General features: G+C 43.3%; 1 protein-coding gene across 3 annotated transcripts in view; it reads right to left on the reverse strand.

Moving 5' to 3' along the window:
• The window catches only part of PDS5B (PDS5 cohesin associated factor B), a 772,490-nt gene that overhangs the window by 714,657 nt on the left and 35,499 nt on the right, over window positions 1-22,334 (reverse strand). For all 3 annotated transcript variants that reach the window (XM_086935125.1, XM_086935124.1, XM_086935126.1), the window contains exons 2-5: window positions 22,125-22,256; window positions 14,852-15,055; window positions 2,684-2,770; window positions 2,492-2,589 (exon numbers count right to left, since the gene is read on the reverse strand). In XM_086935125.1, the coding sequence (XP_086791251.1) occupies window positions 2,492-2,589; window positions 2,684-2,770; window positions 14,852-15,055; window positions 22,125-22,232 (497 nt within the window). In that variant the 5' untranslated portion in view covers window positions 22,233-22,256. The remainder of the gene's footprint in view (window positions 1-2,491; window positions 2,590-2,683; window positions 2,771-14,851; window positions 15,056-22,124; window positions 22,257-22,334) is intronic.

Genomic DNA, 22,334 nt, shown 5'->3' on the forward strand with positions numbered 1-22,334 from the left:
CCTCATGCAGTTGTGTCAGCGGAGCACGATACTGGTACCAACAGCACTATCGATCTGTAGTGTTTAAGCAAGCATGATGACCTATTCAGCAGTGGCCATAAAGGATCGTCTTAACCAAAGAGGCCCTAAGGAATTCCGGAACCTCTGGCAAGAGGTTGCTGGCCAAGTCCCATAAGGCACATATCTGATACACATAATGCGTTTATCGACAACAGCGTCAAACTGGTAGAAGAAAACATTTACTTACGAAAAGCACAAATTATCTTGAATTCTATATTCAGGGGATTATCGGAAATGAGTTAGTTAGAATTAACCTTATTGGTCGAAGCCTGTATAATGGGACTCTGAAGTAGGGTTCTTGGCGAGGAATGCTACATCACCAGGTGCAAGCCTGTCTCTTCTGGCCACTTGCTGTCTAACGGGCACAAAAGAACATGGTTTCAACCACAGCTATCAAGGCCAGTGAATGAGAGCAAGGGCTCTGATGCTGTTGGCTCGTGCTGGAGAATCTGCATCTGAACATTTATCTTAAGGATGTTGCAAGTCTAGTACCTCACCTGCCCTCCTAACCACCACTGCGATTGAGGCACTTTCCTCCACTGGTAGGTCCATGAGGCGAGTCAAGCTCAGTTTCAAGGAAAGTAACAAGCTTATTAACAGCATTTTTAAAGTCAAGTTATGAGGCACCATCAATATAATGAGAGAGAAGCAGGCCATCCTTCACCATCGGTATCCTGGGGTACTCCTTGTTCTGGCACAGGATCAGAATCTAAGCCAAAAAGAGAATGGAGCCTCCACTCATAGCTGTTTTTTGCTTTTGTGATATTGTAGCGACACATCAGTCAAGCTCAGACCGATATCAGTATGGGATAAGACATGGGTGTTCCATGGGTGTGTAGTCTTATCGCCCCAGTAAAGTCTGTACTGGCATCTGGGTGATGTAAACCAGCGCGAATCTTGGGGCCAGTGTTGAAGTTTGCACTGGAATCAGCAGTGGGTCGGTTACGGGTCAGAAAGGGACTCACTGAGTCAGGGGAGGGCTGCCCCTGGTAACCCAACTAGAGACCCCTGTGACCGAATCGGGTTGAGACCCACTACACTTTTTGAGCTTGCATTTGGACCTTTCTTACTAGAAGATTTAAAGCAGGAAGTGGACCAATCGCAAGAATTGCTTTGTTACCAGAACTGAGAGCAGGCCTGCGAGTTACAGGAGGACCTGTGTGACGACCAGCACTACTAGTTATGTTCAACGATTTACTGATTCACCTGTCAGCCGCGACTCACCTTCGGGTTGCTTAAAGGCACACTGCTCACATGTCGTGACAGGAGCCCAAATGCACACCCTGGCGCAGGTCTATGACAGACATCTGCTTCCTGCAGTCTCTTCACGACTGGAATCCTGTTGTCTTCAGTGGGACATCCTTCCCTAGCAGAATGTACATCAAGGTTGGGAGTGGAGCTCTGGATCCATGTCAGAAGACGCAGAAAGGAACTAGCATCAGCACTCAGAGGTGCTCTTATATAAGGCTTTACTACATCACTTCATCTTTTGCCTTACACATAAATCAATAAATTAACCTTTTTCAAAATCGTTACCAATCATTTCTTCTGAAAATCAACAATTCAGCTGAATTTTTTCAACCATTGATTTCTTTCACAATTAAAATAAGTTGGGCACAAATCACAATAAAAAAACACGTATTTCAAGGGAAAATCACAAAAGAAAATTAGTAGTTGCTAGTCAAACTGTATAGTGGGAAATGTCACAATTGTTATCCTAAGTGGTTTTTAGAAATTATGTGGGTGTACAATACAGAGTTGGATGAAAGCTATCAACGCCGATGCCCTCAGCACACCAGGAGATCCCTGCCCCTCGCCACACACCCACACCCCTAACTTCAGGACCGCATGACCTTTGACAAAAACGAGTTAAACAAGACTTACAAAACGATGCTGAAATCTAAGTCATGCAAACAAGCAATGCCACAGGACTTTTCATCTAAAGGAATTTACTTTACTTCATCCTGTATATTCTATGACGCTGTTTATGCAGTTTAATGAAGCTGGCCAGCTGCAGCTGATAATTACAAGACTAATTATTTAATTAATGTAGGAAAGATCGTGGACAAAACCAGGATCAAAGAGAACGAGCAAAAAGAAAAACTAATTCTCGTTCAACTAAAGATCACTACAACTTTGTTTAGAAGAACAAATTCGGCTTCTCTTTTGCTATGAACACTCGTGCCAAAATTGCAAGGACAGCGGATATATTTACTAAGAGCTTTCAAAATCTATCATTTGGCATATCGTGGCTGTTGTGATCCTGCAACTGATGTAATCTGTTTCTCTGAATTGACCTACTCATTTGTTGGTATATGTACTCCGCTTACCAGAAATCATTGTTAGCCACTGCATATGTTGCTCACTGCAAGCATTAAGCATTCATTCATTGAAATGTTATATGTAGACAGTTTGATTGTAATCCACTTACTTTATAACGGAGAAAAGTGTTCTGTACAACTGGGTAAAGATATCATTGCTATCTTCTAACTCGAAACATATGTTATAAGATTTAACCCACGCAATGTTCTAGAAGGAAAAAAAAATATAGATATATCAGACAAAAAGCAAAAGATGGTAATCACACAAAAAAGAATAATAAACAGAATGTCATTATGCTTACCTCTAGTAAATAAAAATATCGATTGAACTGCGGACTCTTTGTATCTTCTAGTCCCTTTAACTGCCTTGTAATAAACATAAATATATCCTAAACAAAAGAAAACAAAGAGATAGGTATTTCGCTAGCAAAATTCAGAAAATCTTCCCTTTGAAAGCTCTGCATGAACTATTTTTTTCAAACCATAAATAAGGACAATGTGGACTTAACTAGTCACAGAAGTTTATGCAGCTACCCCCTATGCTTTCTCTGGGGAAAGCAGGCATGTTTATTAATGTAATGCAAATTCCACGATAAAGAACAGAATCATGCCAGCTCATCCGACATCAATGGGAGAATAAAATGAAATGAAGAATAACCGTAAGGCCTGACTAACATTATTTTCTACTTACTAAACAAGGATTTAGCTGGACATCACTGCCTAGCAGAGATAAGTACCAACCTCTACGTAGCTGCTAGCGTTTTGTCATTTGCCAACATTTTCAAAACTAATACGACACTCACTTCAGCTGCTGTGTTAAAATGTTCAAGGAGATCCGTCAAGCGGGAGCCGAGAAAAGAGGGGGGGGGGGGGTCAGGAGCTGGCCAGGACCGAGGGGGCTTTAAGGTTTCCCCGCGCGCGGGGCCCGACGAGGCCTTGCCCCGTGGAATGGGGTCGCCGGGGCAGAAAAAGGCGGGGGGGGGGGGGGGAGGGGGGGGGGAGATACCGCGGCCCCTCTCCCATTAAAATTAGAAACAAATGGCCAAGATCGGCCCCACTTCCCTTTTTGTATAGTAAATAAATAAAGGCCTAGCCGATTGGGTCATCGAGGCAGAAATCAGCCTCGGGAGGGAGGCTGAACAGCACCCCTCCAGTTTAATTGCATTAAAATTGATCAGGCCCCAGGAGATGGGGTCCCAGGGGCCCAAATGGGTCAAGGAAGGGGGACCACGCAAGCCCCTCCCCCCCTTCCTTTCCTTTAAAAAAAAAAAATTTAAAAGCCGGGAACTCGCCGGAAGCCTGCCCCCTTTCTCTACTACTCTGCAACGGCACCTTCTAGAGCTCTCTAGGTTGCGGGATTAAGCCCCCATTGCTGCTGATGGTCCTTAGGGAACAACTAGCCCTCCAGTAAGCCCCACACAGTGGAACTGCTGAGAGGGGGTCGCAGGCCACGCCCCTTTCTTCACCACTCTGCAAACACGCCTCTCGGCGCGCTGCTGGTTGGCTGCTGGGCCTCAGGACTAAAGTGGACTTCATCCCCCAAGCAGCAGGGCGCCAGGATGCGCATTTGCAGAATGGTGGAGAAAGGGGGCGTGTCCTCCGACCATCTCTCTGCAAACCCGCTGTGTGGGGGAGGGGTAGTTGGCCCCCAAGGACCCTCAAAAGACAAGGGGACTTCATCCCCCTACTAGTAGTGCATCAGGAGGTGCGTTTGCAGAGTGGTGGAGAAAGGGTGCCGGCCTATCCGATCTCAGCAATCCTGCTGTATGGGACATACTGGAGGTAATAGGAGGGATAGTTAGCCCCCAAGAATGTCCTTGGGAGGCCAACTACCCCGCCTGTTACCTCCAGTAAGTATCACACAGCAGGGTTGCTGAGAAGTTGTCAGAGACCACGCCCCCTTTCTCCACCACTCTGCAAACGGTCCTCCCGGCGCACTACTAATTGGGGGATAAAGTCCCTTTGGCTCCAGAGGGACCTTAGGGGCCAAGAAGCCCTCCTGGTACCACCTGCAAGTCCTATGCAGCGGTATTCCAAGCCACCTTTCTCCACCACTCTGCAAACGTGACTGGTAGTTAAAAAAAATTGGGAAATTAACTAAAAAAAACAAAGGTTACAGGGACGTTATAGTTAGGGTCAGATTTTACTCCTACAAAACCAGACAAATTCAGCTGTTATAGTTACTCGAGTTAACTATAACTCGCGCCCCCGCAATGCACTGCTTATGACCTCAAATATTACATTACTCATGACATGGTCATTGATATCACTGATGACATCTCAAATGACATCACCAATGACATCATCCACAACATTTTTGAGGCACCTACTCACACCCCTATAGAATCTTTTATACACCCACTGCCACTCTCACACAACCATTTACACACACTCACTGAGCCATATCAATATTTACACACCCACTGACTTATTCATAGATCTACTCACATCCACTCGCTCACTTATACTGCCTCTCAAACAGCCATTGAAATATCTACTCATACACTCATACAGGCACTCACACAGTGAGTCCGCCATAGAACTACCCACACGCCTAGACACTCACCCATACAGTCAATCACAAAGCCGCTTACGCTCCCAGTTACACACACCCACTTACTCATACAAATAGAAACACATACTCACCTACAGTTAGTGAGAGACCCACACTCATCCATATACCCACTCTCATACTCACTCACACATACAGTCACTCATATACCCTGTCGCTCAGCTATACTGCCTTTCACATACCCAGTTACTCACCCATACCGACACATGCACTCAATCACTGACACAGCCATACAGAGACTCACTCACACAGCTTCTGAGATATGTACACAGCACCCCATAAAGCCACTGACTCACCCACTCACTCATCCACCCATTCATTCATTCACTCACTCATCCATCCATCCATCAAATCATGGAGTCACACACATTCTCGCCCACAGACACCCAGTCAACCACAGAGGTAGTGAGACAACCAATCACCCATATAGCCATTCATGTACCCACTAATACACAACACTTAGACTTCAACTGACAGATACACTCATTTACACAACCAGTCACTCACCTATACATTAAACGAGTCACCTAATCACTCACCTATACAGGTACTCATACACCCACTTATTCAGCAATACACCTTAGTATATATATTCAAAACTCAAACTTTTTAAAAAGTCACTGGATGATGTTATCACGGATGTAATCAGTGATGACATATGATAGGTCATCAGTGATTTCATTTGATATTTAATCAGTGAGGTCAATGACCATGTCATGAGTGATGCAATATGTGAGGTCATAAGCAATGCATTGTAGGGGCGTGAGTTATAATTAAGTCTCATAACCCAAACGGCTGAATTTCTCTAGTTTTGTATGACTAAAATCAACCATAAACTCCCTGTAAATTTTGTTTTTTTAGTGAATGTGAATACATCTCAACAATATCCCGTTCAACGAACAAAGGACTTCATCACACCGATTCAGTTCTCAGGTGATTTAATGTGCAAAAACCAAACAACCGTTTCGTCCAGAAAGGCCTTTATCAAGTTGGCATGTACTGCCCAACATCCCCCGAGAAATACAATTGATGTCATACAGGACATAAAAGAAAGACAAAGTATGTTATGTACTATGTAGTTCGTGAAAACAAAAATTTATCGGCATTATTTCGAATGTTCCCAATTCCATGCATCTTAATCACATCATTGTAAATGTAACCGATCAGCAGAGTGTAATCTGTTTGCCCGATAATAAACCTAGAAAAAAAAAAAAGACTTCACTGAAGCACTCGAAATGTCATTGCCTCCAACAAACTTGTCTACTATCACCTAGACAGTCAATTTGAATCAATACATTTTGATATAATCCTAAGGGGGCTTTGATAAATAATATTTACAATTGCGAATGAATAAAGTGGGTGCAATAAGCAAATCATAAATCAAATGATCTAAAAACAATATATATCATCACAATGATATACATGTTAAATACAAAGGCATACTTGTTCTCATATTTATAACTTTATACTCAAATCAGAATATGTTCACCATTTCCTACTTGTGATATTCCCGTATGGAGCATCACTCCATTACTTATAAAGGTGCGAACCAATTCATAAGACTGCTGTATAACAATCTAATCAATAATGGGCAAGTGCCCAAACATATAATCAATTAAATGTCATAACAAATTCCTCTTAATAGAAGTTTTAGATCATGATTTTAAAAGCCATGTGAGATTCTTGCAAGGAAAAATAGAAAAAATGGAGTACAAAGTTAGAAATAAACATTTCATTAAAAGCTAATAGCAGAAAATGTTATTTATACATCGGTTTAACATGGAAAGAGGATCAGCATCCTATGTACGGGCCAATTCTTCCTCACTTTTCAAGCCAAATAGAATCCTAGTTGGTAAATCAATAAAGTATCGTAATTCGAGGATGCGCAGAGGTTTTTTTCTATCCCCCACCACACACAATTTTCATTACACGATCGATTAAAAATAATTTCAGGAGTTTATTGTCACTATTATGTGTATTGTGGAAATGTCTTGCCACAGGATAATGAAAATCCAAATTAGCTATGCCTCGACGATGTTCAGCTGTAACTTACTGATGCCAATATACCTAAGGCCACATGGGCATTCCAAGACATAAATCACAAATACCGTAGTACAAGTAATGTATTTACAAATCGGCCCCTCACTTTCATCATAGCTTTTACGGCTAATACTGCTTTTGCACGCTTTGCAAAATTGCACTCATAGAAACCTTCTTGTGATTTTAACCAAGTTGTGGGGGGATCAGTAATTTGGAATCTGTACTAACTTATCCTTGATGGATCTTGCTCTTCCCTAAGGGAGCATAGGGGCAAAACCCACACTTTTTCCAACTACTCGGAGAGAACAAACCATGCCACAATGTTTTTTTAAAATGGTTTTGAATTTATTAGATATTCTATTGAAAGAGGTAATTATTCTAGGTATACCTTCCAATTGTTCCTTTGGTGGAGGGGGTGGGGGGGGGGGGGGATTTGATGTTTTTCAATAAAACATCTTCCTGTTTTTCATGAAGCTATTTTCTTCTGGTTTGGGAAAGGATTTTTGGGGAATAACCCCTTTCTCTGAATCTTTTTATCATGGCCTCTTGTTCCTAAGTGAACATTCTCATCCTCATCCGAGCTGCAATTTCTGCGAGCTCATTATAATTCACCATATGGAATGCTTTTTATGAGAGATGTTGGCTGCGTGCATGTAATGTACAGTTATCAGCTGTTTAGTTTCTACACAAATTGGTGACTAATTTGTTTTCCTTAATGGTAACTGTCCCTTCTAAACATTTGCAAGACGTTTTACTGATCTTGTGGGGAAAGCTCAAATGTAAATTCTTGCGTGATCTAGTATCAATAAATTCCAAAGCTATATCTTATGGCCCATCCCAAATAAGAAAAAGGTCATCAATGTACCAAATCCATAAAGGTACAGGTTCAGTATACTTTTCATTTGCTTCTACCCAAATCACCTGCTCCTCCCACCAGCCAAGGAATATATTTGCTAAGCTGGGGGCGAAGTAGGTGGCCATGGCAGTACTGGACAGTTGACGGTATAGTGTTTTGTCAAATAAAAATTTTTTTTCTCCAAACAGTAAAACATCATTTCTTCAAGCTTATTAGTATGGTCTAACATGGAGATGGGTCTACTTTTAAAACAATATGAGCAGGGCTTCACTCCTTTCTTTTGATCTACACAAGTATAGAGGGAACAGACATCCAATGATATCATCCAAAAACTTCCCTCCCATTTGATATCATGTATCCCTTTAAAAAATACAATAATCTGTGCTGTCCTTACAGCAGGAACTATGATTGGTTACAAAAGGTGCAATACAATAATCAAGGAAAATAGATGTATTCTCCAGTAGACCCCTATGGAGGATACAATGGGCCTCCATGGCAGCAATTTGATAGAATTGCTGCCTGGGAGGTCCATTGTATCCTCCAATAGGTGTATACCAGAGAATACATCTATTTTCCTTGATTATTGTATTGCACCTTTTGTAACCAATCATAGTTCCTACTGTAAGGAGACAGAGAGACAGAGAGACAGAGAGACCCTTTTGGCAGGTTCACCCCGAAACATTTTGCATTTGCCTAGCCTGTTTCTGTAACCTGGTGTTGGTGATTTTAGGCCTTTGCGCACTTTTCCCTGTGGTCCAGTGTAAAGTGTGTGCGCTCTCTGTGTATGTGTGGTGAGAGTGGCCTGCCCTCCCATAGGAATGCATGGGGAATATGTGTGACCATGGTAGTTCCTGATGTGTGGGGAGTACAGGGTTGAGTTTGATAAGTGCAAACTTGTGAAATTAAATGCTGCGTGATGATGTGCACGGATGTGTGTCTAGTGTGGAAGTGCCACTTCTAGAAGTTGGCATGTCTGTGCGGTAAATGTGAATTGACTGCCTGGCTTGTGATTGGCTGGAGCGGGCTGGTGTGCCTGGCTCCAGGAGTCAGGATTGGTCTGCCCTGGTGGTGAATGGGGAGATCTGCATGTTGATGAGAGGGAGGAGTGCACCTGAGACCTGAATATGGCTGGGCCTTCCCTCCACAATGCTGGCTCCACCACTGTGGTGTGTCTGATGTCCCTGACCCATCCTGTGAATAGGCAGAGGGGCTGAGCAAAACAAAGTGCTCCAGAACCAGTTGCATCTGGTTCGCCCCTTGCCTGCACCTTTGTAGACAAAGGATTCCTGTGTATAAAAAGGGGCTGTGACCCCATGAAAAATGTTCTTGTCTTTGCTACTTGAATCTACCAGGAGTGTGCTGCTGGTGGGGCCCAGGAGGGACCGCCATGGGGCTGTCTCCTTGCTGGAGTGCCCTGTGTGCTGGCCCCTGGGCCCTACATTGCCTCCCTGACCTCCAGGACCTTTTGCTTTGCTTTTGCCTTTGCCCCAGGAATTGATGCTGCATGTGTGCGCCCTGGGAGCGCCGAGGGTTGGTTCTAACCAGAGCCCTGAAGCGTGGCAGCGCAGAGCTGCCCTTTTCCCTGAGGGAACCGCCGGTGTAGGGATTCCCTCGAAATTGCCGCACTTACGGGTGCCGCTGCTTAGAGACTTTGCCTGTATTTGAATGCATCTATAGAGGGTGCCCACCCCGCTTTATATAGTTAGTAAAGAGGGAGCCTACCCCTCGTAGTGCCCGATGTAAGGAAGTCACCGCTGAGGCCCGGTTCGGCCAAAATCAGAAGTCGCCTGACGTGGGGCGGGAATTCCGCTTCCCTGAGGGAAGCCCCGCGCCCACTGTAAGATCGGAAGAGGAGGCGGGCCGAGTGAAGGCGTCCGCGGCCTAGGGCTCCCATGAGCTGTGGAGAGCCCAGGGGCCGCCAACAGGAATCCGCATGAGCGGTGCAGGGCTCCCATGCACTGGAGGGAGCCCCGGAAGAAGAGCTAGCCCGGAACCAGGAGGGCTCCACATCGGAAGTCCCGGTCCCGAGATGGGGGACCGGGTGAAGACCGGCGCCTTGTGAAGGCGGGATCTCAAGAGGAGGGAGCCCCGCAAGCGCCGCCTGTGTCCTGTGGAGGGGGGGGGGGGGGCGCGAGGCACATTGGAGGTGCCTGCCCCCCTGCCGCCTTGTGGGAACTGGCGCCGCCCAGAGGAGGCCCAGAGGAGCTCCCCGCCAGAGAACAGCCTGGTGAGTGTTGAAGGGCTGCGGGGGGGGGGAGCTCTGGGGGTGCATCATGGTGCCTTGGAGGCACAAGGACAGAGCTTCTAACGAGCAGCCCCGCCTGGCAGAGGGCTGCTCTCACGTGTTGTTGATCAGTGAGGGAGCCAACGCGCTCCAACCGGGGGTATCTTGATTGCAAGAGCCAGATGGCTCCCAATGTGCCCCATTTATGTAAAAGGCCCCAGTGGGGTCCCGAGGGCCAGAGAGGTCAGTGTTCTTGCCCCTGAGGGCTCCAGTTCTAGGGGGCACAGATATTTTAAAGCACCAGAGGTTGGGGACATGGTTATTTGAGAAGCCAGAGTGCCCCAATGGGCATAGCTTATTTCAGAGCCTATAGGGCTCCAACGCAGTGCGCAGTATGTATTTTCAGAGCCAAATGGCTCCCACGATGGGCACACGCATTTACTAGAGGGCCAGAGGGGCTCATGTTTCCCCCACAGTTCTTCGACGGGACATGCTTTTTAGGGCCTCGGTTTGCTCCAATGTTTGGCGCATTCCTGTTAAAGGGCTGGTGAGAGCCCATGTCGCAGTTTTGATTAACAGCTGCCCAGCAAGTAGTGGGTAGCTGCACCGTTTAGGTTTTTCTTTCAGGTGAACCTAGGAGTGAGTCGCACTCCCTTCGCCCCTACCTTGGCCTTCCACAGCTGCGCAGCACTTGGTGCCAGCTGCAGCGTTTAGGCCCCAGTTCATTGTTCTCAGCTGCCCAGCAAGTAGTGGGCAGCTGCAACGTTTAGGTTGGCGCAGATGGGCCACCCCTGACTGGCGCTGCATTGGCAGCGCGCCCTGAAATTCTGGACACAGGGCATTGGAGCCCCTTCTTGGATGGCTGGTGGGCCAGGGGTGCTGGTATATGGATAGGGAGCAAGGCCCTAATGTGATTCATGTGCTAAATGTGGTGCTAGAAAATGTAATGCGTTTAGTATGTGTTCACGCACCCTGTGTTTGATAACTCTAGAGATGGTTTTACCTATGGAGGTTTGTGTTAGTGAGATTGTACTTCACTGAGATTTACGCCCTTAATGTGAGTTAGACTTAGGAGGTAGGGTCTAATGTGTTTAGACTAAGAGTACATAATGTAATTTATGTTACAGGTTGAGGTGGAGTACAGTGATTACCAGTAGTTGCTGGTTGTAGGTTTATGATCTATTTTTACTTGTACCAATTTCTGCTAAGTGTTGATCCTGACAGTGGCCCACGTGGCCCTGTCCTGTGTAAATAATCTGATGTGTTTTGACAATACAAAAGTTATTTTTATGTAACCTTGTGTGGAGTTCCTCTTGTGGTGTGCCTAGGATGTTGTTGCGCAAACGCTTTACACATTGCCTCCGCCTGTCTGCTCGTGCCAAGCTACCAAGGGGTTGAGCAGGGGTTATCTTTGGCGTGTAACTCCCTTGCCCTGACTAGAGTGGTGGTTTCTGCCTGGCTTTGGCGCAAGCCAGACGGCATGTCGGGTGGAATCAAGCCTGTGATCCTCTTAAGAAAAAAGGAATATGCTACACTTCAGGAGTTCAATACAAATGTATTTTTATTGTACCGCTAACACCAACGCGTTTCAACTGTGAACTCTTGGAGATACATACATACATACATACATACATACATACATACATACATACATATATATATAAGGCCGAGTGCCGAAAGCGCTTTGTGAGAGAATAAAACTTAATTTGTGTAACCTGCCTTTGGAGTGCTGCCTCCTGGTTCCCGAGGATTGCGGGGAGGGATTGTTGGAGCAGATATACGAGTCGGGTGCACCCCCGACCGGCAGGCACCCGCCTTTGAGTGCGACAGGCTGGTGTGAGTGGAGCTGATATATATATATTTATTTATTTTCACACACAAAACGAAGGTTACATGGGCGTTATAATTAGGAAATATAAGATTTAACATAGGTTATAAGGACAATATATGTAGGCTCAGCTTTCACTCATACAAAACCACTAAAATTCAGCAAATATAGTTAACTGAACTAACTAGAACTTATGCCCCCGCAACGCACTGCTTATGAACTTACATATTACATCACTGATGACATGGTCAGTGACAGTGTTAAAAATAAATATACTAAGCTACTACAAAAGTTACATAAGTATACTTTCTGTACTACTAACGAGTGATCCTATATCTAGCACATTAGGAGAGTGGATGTGCGACTGTGTACTCACGTGTAAGTGGGGTGTCAGTGGCCGTATAGGGAAGTCTGGCTGTGTTGGGTAGTGAGTGGGAGAGTCAGTGGCTGTATGACTGTGTGAGTGGCTTTATGGATGGGTAAATCGGTGTGTTAGTGACTCTATAGGTCAATGAATTGCTGTGTGAGTGGCTGTGTTTTAGGGCTAGTTGAGCTTCTGAAACCAATAAAATTACCAGATCCGAATCCGGAGTTGGTGACTGCGCCGAACCTATGGCATTAGTCTCACAACCACGGGCAGTGCTGAACGTTGCGCCAGGGTTGGAGCTGGCAGTGCCAGGCTCTCGAAGGGGTCGACCTCGGATGGAGGCCACCTGTCATGGTCGGGGACATATCTGCCGACGGTACTCAGACAAGCTGCCTCCTCAAACTTTTCAGCCTGCAGGTTTCTTGGTGAGGCAGGAGGCTGCATGGAAGCACTTCGGAAGGCAGAATCACAGTACTACTAATGTAGTGAGTGGTGCGACTTCTGCAACCTGTGTTTCTACTTCCTATGCGATTTACGTGCCCTACCTGAACTCCTGGCTCTCCATGTGGAGCGGTCCAGAGATCGGTCCCTGGAGTGAGACAGCGTTTGTGCTCTCAACCAGGATGGAGGTCACTTTCAAAACTTCTTCTGGAGTTTGCTAACGCAAGCTGGACTTTACAATCTCGAATCTCCTATGTTTAGGTCTTTGTGATGTTAAACATTATGATTGTGTTTGTTGAATTCAGCAACCATATGGAAGCTGGTACGTTAATCGTTTTAAGAATTTTTTCAAGGGAAGCACGGGGGATTCGGGACAGGCTGAGAAGAAGACAGGGGGATGAAACTCTCTGTGGGAGTGACCAGGAGTATACAATTATCTTTCCTATGAGATGGCTTCTAAAAGGGTAGAAAATACTTAATTGATAACATGAATTGTTCCAGGCAATTATAAGCCAATTCCCCTTCTTCCAGCGCCTGCTAAAATAGTTGAAATATCTGTCAATCAACAACTCTCGAGTTATCTAGAGGCCAATGGGCTTCTTCATCCGAGCCAGTTGGGTTTTAGACCTAGGAATAGTACTGAAACTGCCTTGGTGGAGGTCTCGGATTATATAAGTTGTACGTGGTAGGGCAGTCCTTTTATTGTTGGACCAGTCTGCAGCATTTGAGACAATCCCAATTGCCAGGCTGCTCACACGCTTTGGCGAGAATGGCATTGGAGATAATGCCTGGAGCTGGCTTAAGTCCTTTCTTGAGGACAGGAGTCAGGAAGTTTGGCTACTCCTTACTCTTCTGCCAGGCGACACGTGTCAGTCGGAGTCCCTCAGGGCTCTGCACTAGTCCCACTATGTTTAACATAGTCTTGTCCCCCTTAGCTAAGGTGGTGCAATCATGTGGGGCAAACATTATTTCCTACGCTGATGACACCCAGATCCTCTTTACCTTCAAGTAAGGGGGCTTCTATCGATTCAGCCCTGCCTCGAAGTTGTTTTTCAATGGCTGAAATGCATCCATTTGAAATGCAACACGGAGAAGACAGAGGTTTTAGTTTCAGACATACCTTTGTCTTAAACTTGAATGTTCACTGGCCTTCAAGGGGTACCTTCACCAGACACTCAAGCTGCTGTTGTAAAAATCTGGGGATCACATTTGACAATAAAATGTAATTCCATAATAAAATAAAGTCAGTGGTTGGTGTCTGCTTTGGCATCATGCATATGGCAAAAACAATTCAGCATTTTCTTTCTTTTTCATTGAAGATTACTGTGTTATTGGTCCTGGTGATGTCCAGACTGGACTACGCCAATGCATTATATGCAAGGGTTACCAAAATATCTCCTGAATGGACTTCCGGTCATTCAGAATGCAGCAGCTCGACTGGTTCTGCGCTTGCATGGACTGGAATATATTTCCTGTCATTTGCACAGGCTTCCCATTGGAAAACAGATTTTTTTAAAGTAGCACTCTTAATGCATAATGCTCTCCATCATCCTGATTCGGATTATCTTTGGGCTAGAACTGCCTTATATAGCCCGGCGGGACTTTTACACTCATCCGGTAACAATCTGTACAAGGTCCCCAAGGTTAATTTGTCCACTGTGGGAGGCCGTTCCTTTTCCTTCCTGGACTCTGTATGGTGAAACAAGCTCCCTTATGACCTGCGTCAAATAAAGGCTGAAGCGGTTTTAAGAAAAAGCTTAAGATCTGGCTTTTTTCTCAGTAACTACCAGCTGTATCTGCTTCCTTTTACAGACTACATAGCGCCTGGACTCTTGAGTAGATGTGTAATCTATAAATCCCTTCACGTTCACTGTAATGAAATGCATATTGCACTGTGTAGGAGTGCTAAATTATTATGCACATCTAATGGGTGTTTTCATTCAAATAGAACATATGCGCACAATAATAAAATAAACATGCGCAGAATAAATTGACATTCCTGCCTGGATATGAATGTCGGTGTCATTAGGATGTGCCAGATAAGCATTTAGTGGGCAAGGAAAACACTCCCCAATAAGAGAATGGGTATACGACTATTGGATTAGAAATCACCAGGAAATTATCATGTAATAATTTGCTTACCTTCAGTTTGTCTGGGGAAGTATAGGGAGCTTCAGGGGCATAGATCCTAAAAATGTCAGCCAGGCAACAAGCCACTAGGAGACGCACATCTTTATCGGGATGTTTAAGGAAGAAATCAGATGCAAGATGCAAAGCAAGATTCAGATACAGCTCCTTTTCTTCCTCCGAGTCTTGATCCATATCCATGAAGGTTTTAACAACCATCTGTAATATAAAACATTGAGAGAAAATCAGACACAAATACTTTTAAATGTATACGACATACCCTAAACAAATCACAATCATTGTAGGTTGCTTATTATCATGATTTTTTGAGAAGCAGGGATATTAGATAGGCACAGTTTAGTGGACTTAAGATTGAACTTCCCGAACTTAAATTAATTTTATTTGTGAATGCAGTCTCTGCTATTTTGAGATGTTAGAATGAATTCCCAAATCAGTAGGCTGCTATCCCACTATATATGCAGAAAAGTAAAAATGTTGTTCTAAAAGGGGGTTCAATATTTTAGTTTTTCAGCAGTAGAGACTTTAAACACATTCCAATATGTGGGTGACTACTGAATTCAACTGTAGATTAAAACTATGTAGAAATAATTATGCTGCAAATAGAGGATACTCATCATGTCCTATTCTAATAGCTGCACCGTCCTACACACGAATACATGCTCCAGGCACACAAAGGTACGAAAATGTGATTGTGCAAGAGTCCTAATTGCAGATGGGCTATTTGCTAATATCCAAACCATCATTATAACTCCCATCATGACACACACCAAACAGCTTTCTCTAAACTTCAGTTTCAGGTTTTTAACTGCCATTATTGGGTGGGTCACCTGAAACAAAGAATGATTACATGTCCAATAGTCAAAACACAACAGCATGCTTGCTTTTCAAGTCTCCTGGCCATTCCTAATCCAGACAAGAGAAAGATTGATAAAAGCACTAGGGAAACCCGAGGTAGTAGGTATCAAAGTAGCACAGTGGTCTAGTTAAAATCACTCTTGTGAATTGCTTGTGAGTCGTAAAATTATCTGAAAATCATGCACACATTTAAGAGAAGTCAAGATCAAGGCATTACAAATCATATCCTGTAGACTAGAAGACTGATAAGTCTTAAACGCTGACTCAGTCTTGACCCTAAGTGAATGAACGCCCTTCAGAAAGCAAAACCTATAAACAGAGTAACATTCCACAATAAAGGAGAACCCCCAAAGAGCATCAGAGGTAGAATTGCCTTGTGACGATGAAACTGGCACAAAGCAAGACACAAGTGACTAGGTTATCTGTATAGTGCTAGAAGGCACCAATGCGCTGGCACAGCACAAAAGCACAGACACCAAGTGCATCTCCTTATAGGACAATAGATGACACATCCTAGTAGCAGATCGCAGAGAGAACCTACAGAGTCTTTAGCGTGGTCACCAGACTCAGGGACTTTGAGAGCAGAACTTCTTTCAGAATGTACTCAAATGGTTGTATGATTTTACTTCGCATACGGGATTCTGCACAATGCCCAGCTTCATACTATCTCTGCTTGATTAGGAGAGGTTTTGTTGTGGGAGTGATGGGGTAGGGGGCGTCGGAGCCTTCCACAGCAGGTTGTGAATGGTAATGAAAAGAAGAGGACCCACACAGACTAAAGGCTTGGATTTCTTCACCTCACATTTGCCCTACCCACGCCAGTGCTCAGATTTGAACAATACCCTAGGTATCTGGTCAACATTTGCTAACATAATATTGTTTAAATTGCTCCTGGAAACCTCCAGGTGTTAACCTGCAATCAATGACAAGGGGATGGTGTAGGTTAGATTAAACACCACCCATGTTCAAACTCATAGTGAAGCTATGACACACAAGATTGTAGGGTAAGGGTGAAGGCAGGGAGATGGTGGGACTTTCGTCCTTGATCCTTATGTTCAATGATGATTTTTTCCTAATTCTTTGCCACATCACATCTATGACAGCACGCAATCAATGTACATCAAGAGTTGCATCTCTACCACCATTAGGTGAAAGACACTGGTCCAAGAATCATATAAAGAGACCCAAGGGGCAAAAAGGGAGCCCTAACACAGAATAAAGAAGAAGAAGGCCATCTGTTTCTATTTTGAGGAAACCCTGCTCTTTTACTTTTAATTATACACGCATTCCTTACCTGCTCAAGTAGACGCCGCTCTAAAGAAATCTAGTGAAGAGACTGTTGATAATCCATTAAGAAGGACACTACTGAGGGACTGATAGAAACTCACTACAATTATCGCAAACCAAGTGAACAAATGTAATTTATTAATGTGACCATGCACTCAATAGAGTGGGGGTGGTGCACTTTAAGGGCTAAAGAACGTGAAATGTTAAAGGTTTCATGAAAGGTTGTTTGGCAATGGTAAAAGGGGGCTTAAGCAGGTGAGAAGGTCCCAAGAGTCAAATCAAACAAAATCCCCACAGCCTCAAATCTTGGACAAAACTTTTGAATTATTCCTATTGACCCAAACAATTACAAAAATAAATAAATGGAAGCACCTAAATTTTGCTTACAAGTAAGCACCAAAGGAAGATCCCAAAAAGCTGCCAGTAAGGCTTTGCTCCTGGGACCATGTCACAATATAAGTTTCCAATCTTTCCTATCTGCATCTATATTGTTATCTGGTGAAGATGTACTACTAAGCCACGTTCTAAAATAGCAAAGTAAATAGAGACTGGGACAAAATGTCAAACCATTATCTTAAAGGACAGATTTTTGGAACCAACATGGGCTAGTCACTTAGTGCAAGAATCTAGGATATAGAGACCGCAGTTAAGGGAGCCATCTCCAAAGTCTTTTAAAATGCCATGGATATTAATGAAGGAGAATGTCCCTGCTACAGGCATGATTATAGTTATTATTACTTAGACCATGAGCCATAAAGCAAACATTCACATGGGTACCTCCAGATCTCTATACCATGCGGAGTCCCCCATTGTTCCACAATGTCCAGTCATCATGAACATCCACATGGAGCACCTTTGAAAAACCCCCACAGATAACTGCATGAAAAGTAACCATTATGCTGATGATACACAACGCTGTTTGAAAGTCTCCTCCACTCCAGACATCCAACACCTCCAACACTGCCTGCAGCTCATGTAGGCAGAGTTTCTCCAGCACCTACACGAAGCTCAACCCCACCAAAATCGAATTCCTGTTATTTGCCAAACACAACAACCAAGAAATAGAACAAACCTCACCCAATAACATGAATCATGATGGCTTCTAACACAAACATCCACTAATTGCCAAGCCACTTGGATTCACCCTAGACACGATAATCATCATAAAGGGACATACTGCCAAAAGAACAAAAATGACCTAGTGCCAGCTCGCTAGAAAGAGGACTGCACAAGTTCTCGTACTCTTGCATCTGGATGCTGTTAACACCATGCTCTATGCCCTCCTAGGCCCCACATTAGGGTAATCATACAAGCCACTGCACGTCCCATCAAAGGCCTGAAGAAATATGATAACCCCAGTTATGATGGAACTTCTTTGGCTCATCTTGCCAGCAAGCTTAATCATCAAATCCGCTACATCATTCGCAAAGCCAATACTGCTGACAGCCCATATTCCTGGAGAAAATCTCACAGTCTATGATAGTGGTTGGCACGCCTACAGCTAAGGAGTCAGACCAGAGAATAAGGAGCGTAAAGAGGAAAAAAACAGGGCAGTAGGCCTTCTAAATCTACACACCGAGGATCAGGAACAAAATTCCAGTATTCATTAGGACTGCCACAACAGTGCACCAAACTAATAGAGTTGAAGACGCAGACCTTAAAATAACACTACATCAAAGTGCAGGAACAATACAATTCTGTTCCCTGAATAAACTAGCTCTCCTATCAATTGTTGATTGTATGCCTTTTGGCTAGTTTTGCACTATACCACAGCCCTTTCATACATACAAATATATATTCAGTTTTTTGTTGTCCAATGTCTCTACTTATTCACTTAACATGTGGCTTGGCCAGACATTCACATAGCATGTCTTGAATTTGTATGTTGAAGCTCAAGTGTGGCCTTAACAATAGGATTTATTGTTCGTTAAAGGGGTCGGAGGTGAATGATTTGATTTTTTTTCTTCATGTTCTTTCAGTCATTTATGATATGCGGTGGGCTCAATGATTAACACTCAAAAAATGTCGTTGTGTGTGCAAATGAATCCGTGGTATTCATTGATAATATGTACACAATTGTACTACACATGTTCCTGGAGCATCCTTCTACATAATCTTTAAAAATTGGCATCTCTGGATTGTTCACTTCAGATGAGCGACTGCTTTCTTCCATCAGAGAGGACTCTCCAAAACAGTTTCAAGAAATTAATCGATGAGAGTTAACTAGCTACCAAAGAAGTCATGAGACAGTTTGAAGGGGAGTCATTCTGAACTTAAAAACTGGTGGTGTGGAAACTAGAAGGCAGTTAAAATTTGTACCCAACTGGATCCAAAGAGGAGGCCAAAAAAACTCATAGAAACTTTCATTTCTTCTCATATTCCTTTATATTGAGTCTCCAAGATTTACAAAACGGAGAAGCTCCCCATCAATGGCAAAGGGTGTATTGAAGTCATGGTTGTACCTGGGGTATGAATAGCTACTGCTACCAGATCATGTCTTTACTCACTGCTGTGTCGAGGTTAAGGCCCCTGCGGAAGTGGGAACATGTTCAGAAGGCATATGTCTATTTCAGTCATCCCCATCTTTTCAATTAGCCATTCCCCCCCCCCCTGAAAGAGGCGTTGAATTTGAAAAATAGGGAAGCTTTGTAGCTAAAACCAATTACGCATCGAAATGGGACCTTTGGTACAAAAGATAAGCTTGCGCCTTGTACAGAGCCCAGTTAAAGCATTACAAATCTTACTTACTTGAGAAGGGTTAACTTTGCAGTTTGCCTGGGAATCAGCCCAAATCTATAATTCCATTCAGGCTACTCATTCTCAAGATCCAATGGTTTAATTTTAATATAGTCAGCTTCATCTGCTCTGATGATGATGCCAGAGGAAGAGGTTGCTTCTACTCTTTCAAAGCTTATATCTAGCTCCCTAAATGTCTCCATGGTACCACTCTTGCAGGTCCTGACACTGCTCACAGTTGTGGCCATCACAGATATCAACACTTTCTTTGGCTATGGCCTTGTTCCTCTACTGATGAAAAAGTCCAGTCTTGACCAAGTTGACGGCCAAGAACCATCTCACCGGCTGGCTAGCTAATTACTAGAAACCAAGGTCCTTCAAGTCAGACTCTTGTTCTCGGACAGGACAGAATCTGTTTTTATTTATTAAAGTTACATGTTTTTATTGATTTCAATCAAAAGCAAAGCAAGAACCTTTAAAGCGTCCTCCATAAAGATAGCAATAATTATCCACTATATGCAGCGCCCTTTTTAGCATTATTGCTACACTGTAAAACAGAGGTAAAGGTCGACTGGAAAGAGTGGATGAAGTGGGGCATAAGGCTATCTCCTCAGGCCACCATAATTCCTACAAAACATTCGATACCCTTGGATGGGGGAAAAAATATAAAATGTACAAGCTACATCAACAGTGTCCTTACCTGGTTTCGGGGACATCAAAAACTAGGACTCACTCATCTCTCTGAGAAAAGACCTTCCAGTCAAGAATAGAATAATTCTTTGATTCTATTCATCCAAATGAAGCCACTGAGGTCCGGAATCTTTGCTATTTTAGCCTGCCTATGGTTTTCAGTATTCCATTTCCAGTCTATTTAACCTTGAACGTGCATGGATTTAAGAAAGCTTAAAGGCTAGCTTCCCTATACAAAAATATGCAAGTTTTCTTTCTACTGACTCACTAGCATACAATTCCTACTGAAAATATTATGCCTTAAAGCAATGAATAAAGCAGACAAAAAGAAGTACCTGTTAGTAACACAGCATCTCTTGGAAGACGCTGCTTACCCAACATGTTATTTTTCTCTACACTTATCACCATTTTCAGGTAGGGTTTATTTGGTAGCTTGGAGCTTCTTTCAAATTCCACTGGCAACCCCAGCCACACGTGGGGAACACAGTTTCTCCATACCAGTTACTAATAAAAGCTCTGATCCAGTCCCTATCTTGGAGGTTTTTTCTTGGTCCTGCCAAAAGTAGCATGCAGGGGTTTTGTCACTGAAACACGCTGCCAGTCATGGTAACAATCTCCCTTTGGAAAAAAAAAAGTCAATATTTATGACCGTCAGTGCAGACACCGGTTTGGCTGTCAAATCTTAGGCCAGCTGCTGGGGGCACGCTGCCATGCCCAGTACCCGAGGCTAAGAGTCTGAGATCAAGATCTTGTCTTACTACCTTGATTAAGGAAATGACCTTCATTTTGTGCTGCAAATTTGGTAGTCAAAATTGCAGCGTATTCTACTTTTTTCCATCCACCGTGTCTGCAATCTGAGAATATGTAAACATGTCTCAGCCACTCGCTGCGTACTGCAATGGCTTCCAATTAAACAGCATAGTCTCCTTCTTTAAAGTCCTGTATATTATTTACTACCATGTTTATATTTGTCAGAATGATTTTCCTGGAGAGATCTCTCAGTATAGGTTATCACCACTGTATGTAATATAATCTTGCTTCGGTTTCATCCAATAGAAAATTCCATAAAATATACATTTTAACAGATTCAATGAGATACTTTCTTAGATTAAAACAGAGGAAGCATCGTTATAGTTCATGATTGGAGAAGTTACTTTAGTTCTAAACAGAAATTGCTGCTTTAAGAATGTTCTCCAATACATTAATAATTCTCAGTACATGTAGAGGCTGTTAAGGGTGTAAGGCTTGCTCTGGGTGGAAGAAATAGGAAGTACATTTATTGAAACAATTATCTTAAAACACATGTACAGAGATGTTGGTCATTAAAAAAATGTCAAATTAAACAAAAGGGGATACTTCAACTTAAAATATACCAATAAAACAAGGCATAATATGTTTCTAGCAGTACAGGTATAGTGTGAGCATAATTCCAGACAATGCAACCAAGAGTAAAAAAAAAAGCAGTTATGTATGCGACAAGTTGCAGGCTACACGTACAAGTCCCATATGAACATTCAGTATGGCTTTTACACAGTACAGAAAAACAATTTGCTTAAATGTGAAAATTGGGAGGTAGAGGGGAAGAGAGCGAAATAACACAAATGTGGAGGATTAAAACAAACATGTATAGTGCAAAGTAGAATGTGCACTTGATTTCCAGGTCTTCAAGCATGATCTGGTAACTTATCGATGTACTAACCTTCAATCGTCGTACCATCTCTTCTTTTGAAATTTTATCAGAGATTTCTTTGACTCCCGGTGGGTACGTGATTTTTCCATCATTGCTTTTTGATTTTGAATGGGACATGATTACAATGTATGTGGTTCAATCCTGTAAAAAAAAAAAAATTGCTAAATGTTTGTTAAACAATGAATAATTTGAAGAAACTTTTTAACATACATTACTTAA

The sequence above is a fragment of the Lissotriton vulgaris genome, chromosome 8 (genome assembly GCF_964263255.1).
Source record: "Lissotriton vulgaris chromosome 8, aLisVul1.2, whole genome shotgun sequence".
In the NCBI taxonomy this organism is placed as follows: Eukaryota; Metazoa; Chordata; class Amphibia; order Caudata; family Salamandridae; genus Lissotriton; species Lissotriton vulgaris.